This window comes from Gekko japonicus, unplaced genomic scaffold, assembly GCF_001447785.1.
Source record: "Gekko japonicus isolate JY-2015 unplaced genomic scaffold, Gekko_japonicus_V1.1 scaffold117, whole genome shotgun sequence".
In the NCBI taxonomy this organism is placed as follows: Eukaryota; Metazoa; Chordata; class Lepidosauria; order Squamata; family Gekkonidae; genus Gekko; species Gekko japonicus.
In genome coordinates this window covers 884523-900654 of record NW_015173676.1, presented here as the reverse complement: position 1 = coordinate 900654, position 16132 = coordinate 884523, and the positions used below count along the sequence as shown (strand labels likewise).

The 16132-nt window shown below is 42.1% G+C and overlaps 1 protein-coding gene across 1 annotated transcript in view; it reads right to left on the bottom strand.

The window, feature by feature from the left end:
• The window catches only part of ST3GAL3 (ST3 beta-galactoside alpha-2,3-sialyltransferase 3), a 360651-nt gene that overhangs the window by 132366 nt on the left and 212153 nt on the right, over positions 1–16132 (bottom strand). Inside the window, exon 7 of the mRNA XM_015422952.1 lies at positions 11789–11883. Within this exon, the coding sequence (XP_015278438.1) occupies positions 11789–11883 (95 nt within the window). The remainder of the gene's footprint in view (positions 1–11788; positions 11884–16132) is intronic.

Sequence of the window (16132 nt, the reverse complement as noted above, 5' to 3'; positions counted from 1 at the left end):
CTCACTCTCTCTTGCTTTTTCCCTATCTCCCTTCATTCTTTCCCTCTCTCACTTTCTCCCTTCATCCCCATCACTTTGACTTCTTCCCCCCATCCTCCCTCCCTCCCTCCCTGTCTGTCTGTCTGTCTTATTGAGTGTCCAGTGTGTGCCAGGCCCTCTCTCGAGGATGTTTTGAATCTGGACAAAAGGATGAAAGATATATTTCTTGAGATCTGTGAAACCAATAAACTACCTTTGGTATAAATGTCGGATCTGTATGAAGGACCTTATCCTTGTGAAAAACGCACAAGCCAGGATTCTTAGAGAGTGCCCCGATCTCAGAGATATGCCTGGCTGAAGTCACGGCCATCAGGAATATAGCTTTCATGTGAAGCCATTTCAGAGGAATCTCCTGAATTGGTTCAAATGGTGCTTTGGTAATGGTGGACTGGACCGTATGCAGTCGCCATGTTGGAAACCTGTGTACTTGTGGATGGCTGAGCAGCGTTGAACCTACACACATGTGGATGTGCCAACAAGGAATGGCCCTTCACATGAGGAAGCACAGAAGCCAAGGCAGTGACTTGTTTCTTGAGTGTCACTGGTTTCAATCGGATTTGAGACCATCATTCAAGAAATCCAAAATGGAATGGATAGGAGGCTTCATGGTGTCAACTGATTTTCTCCTACACCACCTTTAAAAAGCCTTCCAGGTGGCATTATATATTCTAATAGCAGAGTCCTTTCTGGAAGCATCTGAAGAATATCCAAGGTTCAAGTAAGAGAACCGTTTAAGCTCCATGCGGTCAGAATCGTGTCTGTGAACAGTTGAATTTCCCTATCGTGGAAAAACGTCTTTCCCTGGTGAAGGTTGGCGTCCCGTGTCTACCAATGTAGGGCCTCTCTCACAGGCAGTGGCACTTGAAGCAAGGTGTCTCATTTCTCCATAATTTGTAGTTGATAGGTTGGAGGAAGGACTGCAGTGCCCTTGTATGCAGTCAGCCCCACTGCACTGCATCTAGGTAGGAGATCAGGATTCCCATTACCTTGACTAAGGTGAGTAGAGATGAAGAAGCATTCTCAGTGATTCTCAGTGATTTTTCACCATTTGCTTGGTCTTCAGTATCTTCTCCTCTGGTAGAAAAAGAGAAGAGTTCCTGGTGTCGATCAGCATCCCCAGGTGTTCTAGCTTCTGAGTCGGGAAGAGTGAACTCTTGGGCAGATTGATGAAGAAGCCGTGCGATTGGAGACAATGAATTGTCTCCTGGATGTCCTGCAGAGCTTTCTCCTTGGAGGTGGACCGGATGAGCAAGTTTTGGAGGCAAAGCCTACAGAAACCTCTCCCTGTCGAGGCAGGAATAGAACTGAAAAGGGGGCGTTCCCACACCACACAGGAAGTGGAAGAAAAGATTTTGGTTCCTGCCTCTCCCTGATAGGACAGTGGGAATCACCCAAGATGTCCTCCGCCTCAGAGAGAGAACATTGTATCATGAGAAAAATAACTGAAATCTCCACTTAACCTCAGTGCTAAACCCTTCCATTGGACTTCCTTTGAAGAATTCGCTTTAGCTGAAATCAGAAGATACATCAATCCAATTTTTCTGGCAATGGACATCTGGCAGCTGTATGTCCCTTTCATATGTCATGAATTTGACCCTACATGGTAGCTCTTGAACATCTTTGTAAATTGCAAAGCAAGGGGTAACAACAGATTCAGGGGGATAGCTGTGTTGGTCTGAAGCAGCAGAATAAAGTTTGAATCCAGTGGCACCTTTAACACCAACAAAGTTTTACTTTGGGTATAAGCTTTTGTGTGGATGCACCTGAAAGCTTATACCCAAAATAAAACATTGCTGGTCTTAAAGGGGTAACAACCTTATCAATAACAGGGAAGTTTACTAGACACACCTTTAAAAACTCTAGAGTAAATAAGGGCTGTCCTTAATTCTTTTATGTCCCACTACCATCAACCCAAAGATATTTTGCACCAATTCTGTACTTTCAAGCATTCTGTGTCTCTGAGTATCCATAACAAAGATGCAAGAATAGTCTGGAAAAAAACAAGTACTGTGCACAAGTAACTTGCTTTAGGCAGAGGGAGGGCTCGGCAGGATCATGGAAGGCATGCACAGGCCCATGTGACATACTAGTTCATTGCCTACATGCAAGGACATTGTTAGGAGAGGGGTGTGAAACCCTACTAAGATAGGCACCCAGAGCACATGTCAATCATGCCAATAGTGTTTCCCCTGTAAAATCACCTTAAGAGTTATAATTGTGAAATTGGCATAAGGCCTATAAAAATAAAGTTTAAAGTGAACTAGAACAAAGTTCAAGTACTTAAAGCAAATTTAGTCAATGTACTTTCCCCCTCTTTATTACATACAGCTAGCTCTTCCTCGGGAAACTCAGAACTTACATGACGTTCCTAACGGTCTCCCATTCAGGCAATACCAGTTCCATGTCTGCATATCTTCAACAGTGTTACACCATCAGATACACCATCATTCACTGAGTCATGTGAGAAGGAGTATTGAGATGTATACTGCTGATGAAGAATTCACCATAACTATGGCTTGGATCCTAATTTCCCTTTCTGCTCACTGTAGGTATCTGTGCTTGCAAAAGAGCAGAAGTGTAATTTTTGCCCACTCCCCCTCTCATTGCAGCCCCCTCCTTTGATCTCCTTGATGTTCTTGGGGCTTACTGAGCCACAAGGGCACAATGTTTGGAGATCATAGAGGGCTTCACTGGAGGTTGGATATGCTTGCATCATACATCTGATCATCCACATGCAGGAGGTTTTTTGGTTCATATTGGATCCCCATCCACTCATCTGCTTTCCAGAATCGGCTGACACCCAGACCAGCAAAGGAACATGAAGATTTCATGACCCGCATGTACAGTTTCAATACACCATAGATCTAGGAAGTACTTCTTCACCCAAAGAGTGTTTAACACATGGAATTCACTGCCACAGGAAGTGGTGGCGGCTACAAGCATGGACCGCTTCAAAAGGGAATTAGATAAGCATATGGAGCAGAGGTCCATCAGTGGCTATTAGCCACAAGGTATAGATAGGGACTCTCGGTCTGCGGCAAGGGATGCTCTGTACTCTTGGTGCTTGGGGGGGCAAGAGTGGGAGGGCTTCTAGTGTCCTGGCCCCACTGCTGGACCTCCTGATGGCACCTGGTATTTTGGCCACTGTAGGACAGAGTGTTGGACTGGATGGGCCTTTGGCCTGATCCAACATTGGCGTCTCTTATGTTCTTATGTTGTTAGTCTTTAAGGTTGCACATACTTTGAAAAATTAAACTTCTTCTGAACCAGACCTCAAAAGTTACAGCAAAGCCGAGCTGCACTGTATGTTCTTCTACATCAAAATTCGATGTACAGAAACCTCCAATTGCAATTATACATGGGAACATACTTTCCTGATCCCTTAGGGGGTATATTCTTGTTCTTCAGCCTTCTGGCCTTTTTGTCAGGGGCATGCAAGCTATTTTCAGAGACTTGGATATCTACAAAGATTTCAAAGGAAGTTTGTATGCATAAAAGGTCGATGAACACATGCAGACTCCAATTAAGGCCTCATCATGCTTAGGGAAAAGGTCTCTACAAGAGCTGCATTTATTTTTCTTCTCCTTGAGGGAATATTTTAGATTTTTTTCCTCTTTGAGCACCACTCTATGATCATGGAGTATTTGTCACACGAAGTAAAAGACTTCTTTGAAAACTGATTCAATAACATTCAAGCCACAACCCATTCATCTTTTAATGTGCTATATGGGACACCTGGCTACTTCACATGTTCATCTAGCCAAAGAACCTCTTTGTGTGGCATGTACAAGTCACTCTGTACAACACTCACAGGATAATATGTGACACAAACATTCTACTCATAATTTGCATATTCCCACCTAAAAAAAAGTGGACAAAGATTATGTGGCAGAGGAGTATGTGATCTTTCCAAGAGGCTCTTTTTGGGTGGGGTGGGGTTTTTTTGCATTGTGTGTGTCTGTGTCCACACATGTCCATGCCTGGAAGTCATGGTGACCTCTGACAACTCCTATTGGGGCATGGAGGATGTTCAAAGAAATGGATTGATTGCCTGCCTCTGCCTCCTGACACTGGTATTCTTTGGAGGTCTCCCATCCAAAGACTTGCCTGGGTTGGCCTAGTTTAGCTTCCAAGAACTGACAAGATTGGGCTTCCCTGAGCTATCCAGGTCAGGGCCCAAGGGGCTCTTTGGTGAGGTAAGCATGTAAACCAGTTGTCTTTTTGGAGACTGAGGCAGCTAACATATAGACAACTAGCTAACATTACCATTAATGCATTAGACACAACACCCAAAGGTTCTTTTCTATAATATACAATATGTGGCAATCTAGAAATAAGGGAGCATAAAAGGCTAAAAATTTCAAAAGTGCTAGAATGTGCATTCTTGCAAAAGTGCTAGAATGCGCAGTGACCCGGTTGCATGGGACATTCTTCATATCTCATTTGTCTTTGAATTGGAGGAGCAGGAACTTAATGAACAGAAACAATTGTTTATATGATGTGAAATTTATCCACCCTTCCATTTTAGAGATGGATGAAGGCTGGCTCTCTGTGTGGTCACTGTTAGCCTAGTTCTCTACTATTTATTTTTATTTTTTTCCAAAAGCTCACACATGTTAAGGTCAGCCTGCAGTCAAGATGTCCATACAAAGCATGCAGTACTGCCCTTGTATTTTACCCTTCTCTGGAGGAAAGCAGAGCTCCAATGAATGTATCATAATAACACAAATGTCTTAAAATACATAGTCTACTCACTTATTAGATTAATGCCAAAGAAAGAGTCCAGCCATCTACGGAACAATGTAACTGTCTATTACCATTTATATAACACCACAGGCACACAGTAGTACGTGCAAAATCTTACCCCTAATCATACTTCCAATCACGTTGTAGACATGGATTACACTGTGTAGGAAAAAGGTGGGCTTATAAATGTCTTAAATAAATATACAGAAAGAAAAGTATAAAAATCTGAACAGGTAATGTATCTTTGTAATGTCAAACCAAGTCTGAAAGCTCAAACTTGCAGAACCCCTCCCAAATCAGACCCAGGGTTGACATTACCAGTGTCTAGTTGGTAATTCTGTGGGGCTTTTTAATGTTCCTTACCTGCAGCCACCTCTTGTAAAAATGAACCATGTTGCTGTCTTTAATCTTATTGATAGCACAGGCTAGCTCGATCTTGTTAGATCTCAGAAGCTAAGCAGGGTCAACTCTGGTTCGTATTTGGATGGGAGACCACCAAGGGATATCAGGGTTGCTATGCAGAGGCAGGCAATGGCAAACCACCTCTGAACATCTCTTGCCTTGAAAACCCCATGAAGTCGCTGTAAGTCAGCTGTGACTTGACAGCAAAATAAGACCAAAAAAACACTACTTTGATACAGGGCATGATTGGCATGCATTTGACAGAGCAGTTTATTTGCAATTAAACAAATATGGGTCTACACAGTGCCTGGATGGGAGACCTCCTGGGAATCCTATGTAAATTGCCTTGAGTTTCGTGATGGACAAAGTAGGATATAAATATTATAACTAAATATTAAAGTAGGTTAATCTGTTAGTAGTTTGATACCAGAGTGACATGGATTAGGGCAGAGGGATATATGTTCTTTCAGGTCCCTTGAGTCCTTATAAATCTGTGAGTACAGAAGAAGACAGGGATTGTTCATATATCAGGGGATTGTTCTTCCTACACAAAACTAGCACCTTCCATTCTGACTTGGCAAGAAACATACTATGACCTTTACCTAATATTTTCGTGACAAGGCAGATAAAGATGCACCACAGACATACTGTAAGTGAAAAACAAACCATCAGTGAAAAAGACACTGTACCCCATCATCCTGAAGCAGAACAGTTACCATAACACAGCAGTCTAAAAAACCCCCACCCCTCTGAACATGGGGTGGGGGTGGGGAGGAGAGGGAGTGAAAATGAGCGAGAACTTCTGCTTGCAGAACTTCGGCTCCTCCAGACACAGATCTGGGCAAAAAGCCAAGAAAGAGGTGTAAAGACAAATAGTTTGGTTCAGTGCAAATTTAAATTTTGATGTCAGCATGCATCTGTATTTTATCAGTAGAGATAAAGTATTATTTATGCCAGTAACACCAGATGTGAAAATAGGCTGCTATGCAGCTAAAAGAATGTTTAAGGAAGAGAATGGCAGCTATCATATTTGGTAGTGCTCAGATGTGCATGTTCCAGTGTGCCCTAGGGGTTAATACTTTCAGTGTGGCTGCCTAGCTTTTCATCCTGTGGAGCTCATAAAACCAAAACTGGCTGCACTGACTCAGGCCTTCTGTATATAACATTTGCCTCCATGGAACACTGAAGAATTTATGTGAAAAATATTAAGTTGACATTAGTCACAAGAACAGGTGAAAAAAGTTCTCATGGTGGCCACGCAGGTGAGCAATTCTGATGCAACATCTTTCATACACATTCCTCCATACATATCATGCAAGGGGCACTCCAGTGGGAGCAAATGTTATTTGTGTTGTGGTCAACATTCTCTCCAAATGCACTAAGAGATAAATTTTACCAAGAGGTAAAGCGGTAGAGAACAAATGATGGTGTATACAATAGAGAAATAAGCTTTAAGATCCAATGTGTGGTTCTAAATGCTGGATCACAGAATCCATCACTTTTTTGGATGGGATGCAATGAATTTGCTTCAGCAAGCACGCTGCATGGAGGAGCAAGAGTCAGTGCAATAAAGACAGGCATTGACAAGTTTTTTTTGGCTCTAGAAGCCCAATAATTTAGGAGCCAGATGCATTTTTAAGCCTTCAGGGTTTTGAATTTTAATAACTACATTATTTAATGATTGCTCCCACAAATCCTTCACACATTTTTATTAAAGCTATGACAAAAGTGTTGTAGCATATAAGTAACTACAGTGCTAACCCTGGTTGTCACCTCCACAACAAAAATTTAACCTCTAACCCTAGCCAAACTTCTCCCTAATATTGCATAATTCCATTATTGCTTTAAAAAGCTCCATATAATTGAATATTGGATCTAGTACAGAAAGGAACTGCTTAAGTAATGAATACATGAATACACTACCATTGAATTTTAACGTTATGTTCACATATAAACAAGCAATGATAAGAACATCATGCACATTTATTTTTATGCCACATAACAATATATTCTGATGTGAAATGATAACTAAGTTACTGAGAACTGCTGAGAGACATTACAATAAAATAACTGCTGAAACTACTAGGCCCCAAAATGAAATTTCTATGTGCCATGGTGACCCAGGATTTGTCAAGCCCTGACTTAAAGAAATACAATTACAGCAACACAATTGCTAAAACACCAAGAGGAAGGGAGTTTGCTTTTTTGTTAGGTACATAACCACCCTGTGAACAAGAATATAGTACCACAGTATATCGACTGACAGAATGAGCATGCTGACAGTGTAATGCCTCTTATTAGCACCAACTAAAATGTCACAAAGTAGCAAGCATGTTAAGTTCTTCTCACTAAAGCCACAGGTAGCAACAGGTCTCTTAAATTAAGATTCCCCTCAAGGCTTGCCCAAGTTCCTCTCAAACCTTTGACCAGAGCTTGGTCAGTATGTGCATATATGATTTAACTAGGGTTGCCAAGTCTATCTTCGCCGGGAGCGGGGGGCTCCTGGCCGGCGTCTTGTGCGTGTGCGCGAAATGGGGGGTGACGGGAGGACGCCAGGCAAGCTGGGGGCGGGGCCACGGCCATACAAGGGAAAACCATAGAGTTTTCCCTTGTATGGCCATGGCCCCGCCCCCAGCGTGCCTGCGTCACTTCCGGGTGACGTGCGTGCGGCGCGCCGGGGAACGGGCCTCGATCCGGCAGCGCCGGGGAATGGACCTCTGGGGCGAGGGTTTCCCCACCCCCGGGGGGACTTGGGAGCCCTAGATTTAACTTATGTTGCAGTCACATCTGCCAGATGAAGCGGAGGGGAAGCGAGGTTATTTCCTCCAGAGGAATTTGACCCACAGTTGCGTGATCACACAGTCCTTGGAAACTGATCAGATGCAACTGCGGGTGAGTTGGGTTTTGTTTTGTTTTTTGCTGTTTGTTTCCGATGTGCTTAAATGAGGAATCAATGAATCACATCTCTGCACTGAGGGCTCTCGATGGAGTTTGCGATGATGCGCGTACTGAGAAGGGGGGGGAAACAACGGCACGGAGTCAGGATGGCCTGATCAGATCATTCCAATGCCATGAGAGCATGCTGGAGTGATCAGACACAGGAAAGTCCGTCCGTGGCCCGTCGCAACCCATTTACTACTGGATTTCCCCCAGTGTCTTTTAACTCTTCTTCTGTGGCGGAGAACGGGTTGCCAACGGCTGCGGGGCATCCCAGACATTGTTGTCTGATCGCACCCTTTAAATCAGCCCAGCATTCGCATCTATGGCGGGTCTAATTGTTCATATGATTGCAGCCATAGACACAGAAACAATTTTCCACCAACACTTTGTTTGAAAGAAAAAAAACACACTCACGGATCAAGCATATTCTTTCATGATCTTGTTGGCTGTCTGCAACTGTGATTTCACAGGCAAAAATCACCTTGGTATGTTTTAGGTTTTCTACACCCATTACTTATTGCCACATCAGAACTGAGGTTCTTTATCCTATTTTGAACAGCAAATGCCATTTCCTGGGGGCTTCACAGTGTAGATTCTCTACACCAGCAATCTATAGAAAATAAGAATTTTATTTCCTATTACTCTTAAGGTATGTGATTGCATTCTATATCTGAGTTCAGAATTTGGCAGGTTTCAAGTATACAGTACGCAGAGTACAAATCTGATATGAGATGCCAAGTGATAGAGTCTACTTGGCCACTTAGTAATTGAGTATGAAACCACAATCCACTTATGGAATCAATACACTAAAACTATCTGGGACACCCACCAGAAACTTTCAAAAGTAACTATGCAGCCCATGGCCCAGGTGATCCCAAGTTCAGAGGAGGAAAAGAAGTTCAAAGCAAATAGCTGCCCAGTTGGCTGAAGCACCTGAACATCTGCACCAAGCTCCTCTCATGGTACAGACCATTTTGCAAAACTGCCATGAAGATAAGTTCCTGAAGAATCAAAGTAGAATGCCAACCTCTGGGGCATATCTTGCACTTCAAAGGTGCTCAATCTCTCAAGTTACCGTGGTTCTGGAAGCCATTCACACTATCTTCATGCAGCCCCATTTCAACCAGCAATGGACCAGCCCTGACTGAGGACCTTAATGAGGTGCTGATGCTGTCACCAGGTCACTATTATTCATCCACAATGCATCTCCTGGGATAAGCAGAAAAGGCTGATGCAAGAATTCCCAGTGATATGTGATGGAGAGGGGTGCCATTTGCTTCTCTCACACTCCTGGCCTGTCAGCACAACCATTAGGAATACTGGTTTACAGAAAGTAATAATTCTTCCCTCCCACACGTACAAACTGCTTCAGACTGAATCCTGGCATAAAGCTTTGTCCCATGAGGGCATTAAACAATCCATTCAGCTGTTTTGCTCCCATTGCTTCACCTCCCAACCATTTAAGTAATGGCTGTTACTGTTTTTAACTAAAGAAAATCCAATATAAACCCTAGATTTACATAACACTGTGGTGGTGACACAAGCTGGCAGCAGACTTGAAATGTAAAGTGGAGGCTGCCAGAGCCATTCAATCATCCCATGCCAAAGTTCTCCATTTTGATTTGGCTTGGCAGAAGAATTTGACAAGCTGCCTGTGAGATTTAGAAAACCTAAATGCTGAGAATTCTTACACACCTTGGAAGCCTGAAAACAAGGAATGGTCCAATCTGTATCACGTCAATGCAGCCTTCCTATTTCTATCAGAAGTTTCAACAGCCTTTGCAGCTAATCTCTCTGGGCAAACTGCAGAGTTGCATTAATTCTGTCAGCCTCACTAGGATGAAAATGCCGCTAACAGGAAGGGGAGACTGATGCACAAACCTTAAAATGCCCATATGGTCTAGGATTTGGCCTACTGCAAGGACAGGGACTCAGTGGAGTCTTCTTTTTTAACTTTTTATGCAAATATCTAATTCATGTTCTTTAGACTCTCCCATTATCAGCATAACTAATACCATTGTAATTTAAATGCACTGTCTCATGCAGAACATTCATTTACATGATGTGAAAACAGATGTTCTAGTGAAATGGCACCATTTTTCAGAGTATTATTCTAAGAATGCTTTATGGTACAAGACACTGCTACCTGTACCCAATGCCATTGTCTGAAATCTTACATTCTCTGTGAAATATTCTGACTATCCATGAGCAAAGTATGTTATGTAAATTATGTCCTTTCTGAAATGTAGTATTGTTTCCAAGTATCCTACTTATCTTAGTCTCCAAGATGATATACCCACAGGTTTCAGAAATATTATTTTTGGCATGAAGGTTTCATAACACCCTTTGGCTCACTTTACTTGTAAGGCAGATACATCAGAATGGATTTTCTTTTTTAAAATTATTATTAATTATAACACATAAAATATATTATAACAACTGTTCCATCTATTCTGTAAAGAATAGAAGTCTAAAATTTCTTTGGACACCAACAAAGTTTAACAAAAACAATTCTGGATTAAACTCTACCACATATTGAATGTCCCTAGAAGGAATGTCCCTGACCATAGACTGATGCCTTTGTACCCTTTTACACTTCCACCACAAATGGGTATAGTCAGTGTTTTTTTCTCTACAATGGCAACATTCATTATATACTGTTTTATAAATCTTTGAAATTCTAACAGTGGTAAGAGGCCACTGATGCAACATCTTAATTGCATTCTCATGTAAAATAAAACTAACTGAAAAGATTAGACCAGCTGAAAAGCAGAAATTCCTAGCCTGCATGCTCAGCCTTATGCCATTTCTTTAAAAAAGATTGGCCTGAGCCCAAATCAATAGGGTTGCCAGGTCCCCCGGGGGCGGGAATTTTCCCACCGAAGGGCCCCCAACCCACCAGTCCGATTCCAGCCGGTGGGGGGAACCCCACCCCCAAAGTGGCCAGATCGGGCTGACATGCCCGGCATGATATGCCCGGCATGATGATGTCACCCGGAAGTGATGTCATCACGCTGGGCAAGTTGCTGGGCATGTTGCTGGGCGACACTCTAGCAACCAGCCTGAAAACTCTATGTTACCATAGAGTTTTTAGGCTGATTGCTAGAGCGTTGCCCGGCGATGTGCCCAGTGTGATGACGTTACGTGATTGCGGCGTGACACTGTGCGCGTGCGCAAAAGAACTCCCAACCAGGTTCAGGACTCCCCCGGTATTAAGATGGTAAGACTTGGCAACACTACATAATACATATTATTTTATAAAATCTGGAAAGTGAATATTTATACTTACTTTCCGAAACAAAGAACAATTCAAAAGAATCAAATTCTCTTTCCAATTCACATTGCCTATTTTCTCGCAGATATTAAATTCTTAATCTGATAGAACTGGAAAATTGGGATTCCTCCATTACTGCACTAACGAACTGTAGAGTACTGTATGGTTAAACTGTTCTTTACCAAATCACAATACTTATCCAGATCAGACATCAGAACGGATTTTCCAAACATATGAAAAAGGGGCATTGTGATATTAGTTCCACATTCCAAATACTGTAATCACACATCACACGAATGACTATGGTGCCTTCTCATATATTTGTACCTTTCTAGGACTGTTGTCCTACAGAAAACAAGCTTGTAGGATACTCTACCGACAGCCTACCTTGTCCTTTGACTCCAAAGGGAGGCACGAAGTCCCGAATACGTGCCCACTTTCTGAAGGAATCATCCAAGAACATAGGTGCTGGCCTGGAGAACCTAAAAAACAAAATGAAACATAATCTTCAAACAAAGAGGGGAGGGAGAGAAAACTTATATATGAAGTAGAGCTTCACTAGCCATGTGCAAACTGTAAAACCATATCGTTGAAGAACCAGTAATGGCACCAGAAAAAATAGACAAACTGAAGAATGGAAAACCTTGTGGATCTGCTAAGTTCAGGCCTACTCCTACAAAGGGCACAGAAAGTTATGCTATATACACAGCTCAGAGTTCATGATGATACTAGTCAATCAGTAACAACACAAAGACCAAAAGAGTCCAGTAAGTACACAGCTCAGAACCGATGATCTTCATGAATACAACTTTGCACTATAACTTCTAGGACACCATGGCTGTCTCTCAAGTTAAGTTTGGAAATAAAGTAGCAGAACAAAAAACATGTAAAACGGTGTACCAAGACAAAGACAAGACAAGTTTCAAGGCAATGTAAAGTGGCTGAAAAACTCGGAGCATTACTATCAATCAGCGACAGCCTTCTTTGAAGTTGTACTGTATTTAGGGTAGCTGAAAATGAGACACACCACACTAACGGTCACTTTGAGAGCAGAGCACTTTCAAACAAATTCAGTGTGGACAAGCCAGCTAATTACTAAAAACTGGTAAAGTGGAGCAGAGTCACTGTTCATGTTAAGATTTTTCTTTGTAAAATTATGCTGTATATTCTACACAGCATGATTTTAATTGTATTTTACTTGAAACAGTTTTTATATCCTATGTTAACTTATTAAAAGGATACAGAATGCAATAGAAGACTGGCCAAAGCCAAATATGTACACACTGGATCTATACTGCTTTCAAACAATGCGTAGTCTCTAAATTCAGATTTCTAAAACACACATATACAATGTATTTACTTTGGCAACATAACCAACTCCACCTGTTTCAGGCTCAACCACACTCATAATTAAACTGACACCAATCAAGTCAGGCAAGAGGGCAAGAGATTTAACAGTAAAATGGCTCATGAGAAATAAGCAAACCATGACAAGTACCCATCAACCGCATATTTACTTCTGACATGACAGATACTACACATATGAAGTGCAGGCAGAAAAAGCTAATTTTGAGATAAGCTGTTACCAGACTATATATTTAGGTTCTGGTAGGCTTCCCAGGCTCCTGGTCAAGGTGGGGGATTCCCCCACTTTTGGGGGCTCCGGCACACCACTGGCCAGCTGGCTGGCAGGGAACCCCGCCCCAAAACAGATGTCCCCACATGATGGTGGTGACGTCCTGATGTCACTTCCAGAAATGATGTCATCATGGCAACAAGGGTACCACTCTACTTTTGGGGCAAAACTCTATGGTTTGTAGGCATTTTTACCAGAGAGTTTTGCCACAAAACTAGAGCATCACCCCAACATCGCCAACCTGATGACATCACTTCTGGAAGTGACGTCAGCACATCGCTGATGTCTCTGCCCACCCCTGGAATGTCCCCCAAGCCCCCCTGCCAGCAACTCTAGGTCCTGGTCATACCTTTCAAAGTAAGAGATTTTGTCAGATGCCCTCTCATGATTGTTGTTAGTAATGAATTTTTGAGAACCATCTCTGTCTGTCTATTTTTGTAACATAAGTTTAAGTGGCTCTGAGCAAGTACCTAAAATCCTTCATCCTTTTTTCCTCCTCTGAACAGTAATGGAAGAAAATGCCTTGCAAAGTCAGCTGTCAAACAGATGCCTGGCTTCAGAAGCAAGGGCCAAAAAGCACATGAAAATAAAATCAGAGTGGTGCCTTTTTCACTATGGAAACGTGTCTCTATTTACAGAACGTCCTCCTTTCTGTATGCTCTGGAAAGCTGTTGGAAGCAGCACATTTAGGATATTTATGACAAGAAGCAATTACTTTGACTGAATTTAATATACTACTCACACATATTCAAACCTTTACTGGAGAAAAGGAAGGGGGGCAGTGATCTGATCTGATGAAGTCCAAAGTAATTTATTAGGTATTTTGCCTTACAACTGAATTTATTCCACTTTGGATAATGTCAAAAGGGTTCTTTCCAAAGCTTGTTTTTTCAGAGAAGTATAGCTACAAAGGAGAAATGTCCTTCAGACCCAAGCCTGACCCACAAGCTATTTCTGTTAAGTCTTTCATGTGAGAGCCAGCTCTCCCTGCCAAATGCCAGAGGAACACAGCCTTTGTGGACCCAGGATCATGAATAAGAAAAGTCCTTGACTACTCAGTCAGTCATACAATTGGATGCAACTACATGCCATTTAACTTGCAATCACACAATCTGACTGTCCATTTTTTCATAACATGCATTAGTGTGTGAAAAGTTGCTGCCATCCAATATTAGCCTGTCATAATGTAGATGCTTTTTAACATGTACCTAAAGCCACTTGAGTAGTCATCTGAAAATGTAGGCTGAGTTGTCACCAATATGTGGATGACATTCAGCTCTACCTCATGCTTCCAGCAAATGCCAGGGAGGCAGTGTGAACTGTGAACAGGTGCCCGGAGGCAGTTTTAGGATGGATGAGGGCTAACAAGTGGAAACTTAAAAACCTCAACAAAACAGAGGTGCTAGTCATGGAGGAGAAAGTCTGACCCAGGAATTGGGATATTTCCTGTCCTGGATGGGGTAGTCTCTCTCTAAAAGAGCAGGTTCGTAGCTTGAGGGTTCTGCTGGACCTGGGCCTCCTGTTGGATATACAAGTGGCAGTGGTGACCAGAGGTGCCTTTCAGCTGGTGAGCCAGCTGCAGCCCTTCTTGGACAGAAAAGATCTTAGGTAGTGGTGCATGCCTTGGTAATATTTACATTAGATTACTGAAACGCAATTTGTGTGGGGTTGCCCTTGAAGACTGTCTGAAAGCTACATCTGGAGCAGAATGCTACACCTAGAATGTTGAATGGAGTGGATCTTAGGGACCATATTAGGTCAGGCTTTTCCATCATTTTCCAACATTGGCTCCCAATGTTCTTCTGGACCAAATATAAGTTCCTGATAGTAACCTTTAAAGCCCTACATGGCTTTGGGTGAGCATATCTTAAGGATCGTCTACTCCCATATGAACCTTCCTGTCCACTCTGGTCCAATGTTCCCTCTAAGCTGTGGAGTCTTGAGAGCAAAAATTCTACTTTGTGAGCCACTGGCATTAAAGTTGTGAGCAAGTGATTTAGCTGCTGCATAAATTAGTTTGCTTGGAGCCCTCCTTCCCGAGCTAAGACAAAAATGTGTGAGCCGGAGGCTAAAAAACTGTGAGCTAGCTCACACTGACTCAGCTTAGAGGGAACAGTGCTCTGGTCATCTTTAGAGGTCCTGCTTCAGGTACTCCCTCCATCTGAGTCTAGATGAGTAGCAATCCGAGGAAGGGTCTTCTCAGTCATGGCACCAAAACTTTGGAATTCCCTCCCCAGGGAGATTCATCTGCCTTCCTCTATCTTCATCTTCTGCTAGCAAGTAAAGACTTTTTGTTTTGTTTGTCATTCCCCCACTAACTGTTATTGGCCCTTCTCCCTGATTGTGTTGTTATATGTGTTTATATGTTTGATTGAATTATTTAAATGTTTTATGTAAACTTTAAATGCTGTTTTAATTTCTTGATGTTTTAATGTTAAAATGTTTTGATGTTCATCACTTTGGGTTCCTTCAGAAATGAGCAAAAGGTTTTTTCCTCATACATGCCAACAAGTAGTAACATTTTTATTACATATAAAGAAATTAATTTAAGCAGAAAAGTATTTCTCATGACCTTATATTATGTACTGCAATCACAGAAAAGCAGATGAGAGGCAGAATTTGAACTATGTTGGGTTAAACAATTCCTAGCCATTACTAAATGGCCATCTTTTGTATTTAATATATTACTATGAAAGTAGTTGAACAAAATTACTGGGGAGAAGGGTGAGCAGGTGTCAGCCCTCAAGTCAGTCTGTTCATTCAAGGTTTCTAAAGTAGATAGAAGCTGAAGTCCTGTAATTTCAGGGTACTTGAAAATATGATCAAAGTAAGCAAAATCTGATGGTGTTCATTGCTTTCAACTTTCAAAGCTCTTGGTAGAAAAATTACATTCAGTCTGCATATCAAGAACTTTTTTTTAAAGTTCCCATTGCCAAAGATGTGTGTGTGTTCTAAGTGTGCAAAATACGAGGCCAAAGAGGTGTAACCCTATGACCTCTGTCCTATTGTCTGAGATACAGATGTCCTGGAAGGGGTTATCTAGTGCTTAGGAAAGCTGTCACTGGCTGCAGACTTAGTACCCTAAGATGCACTAT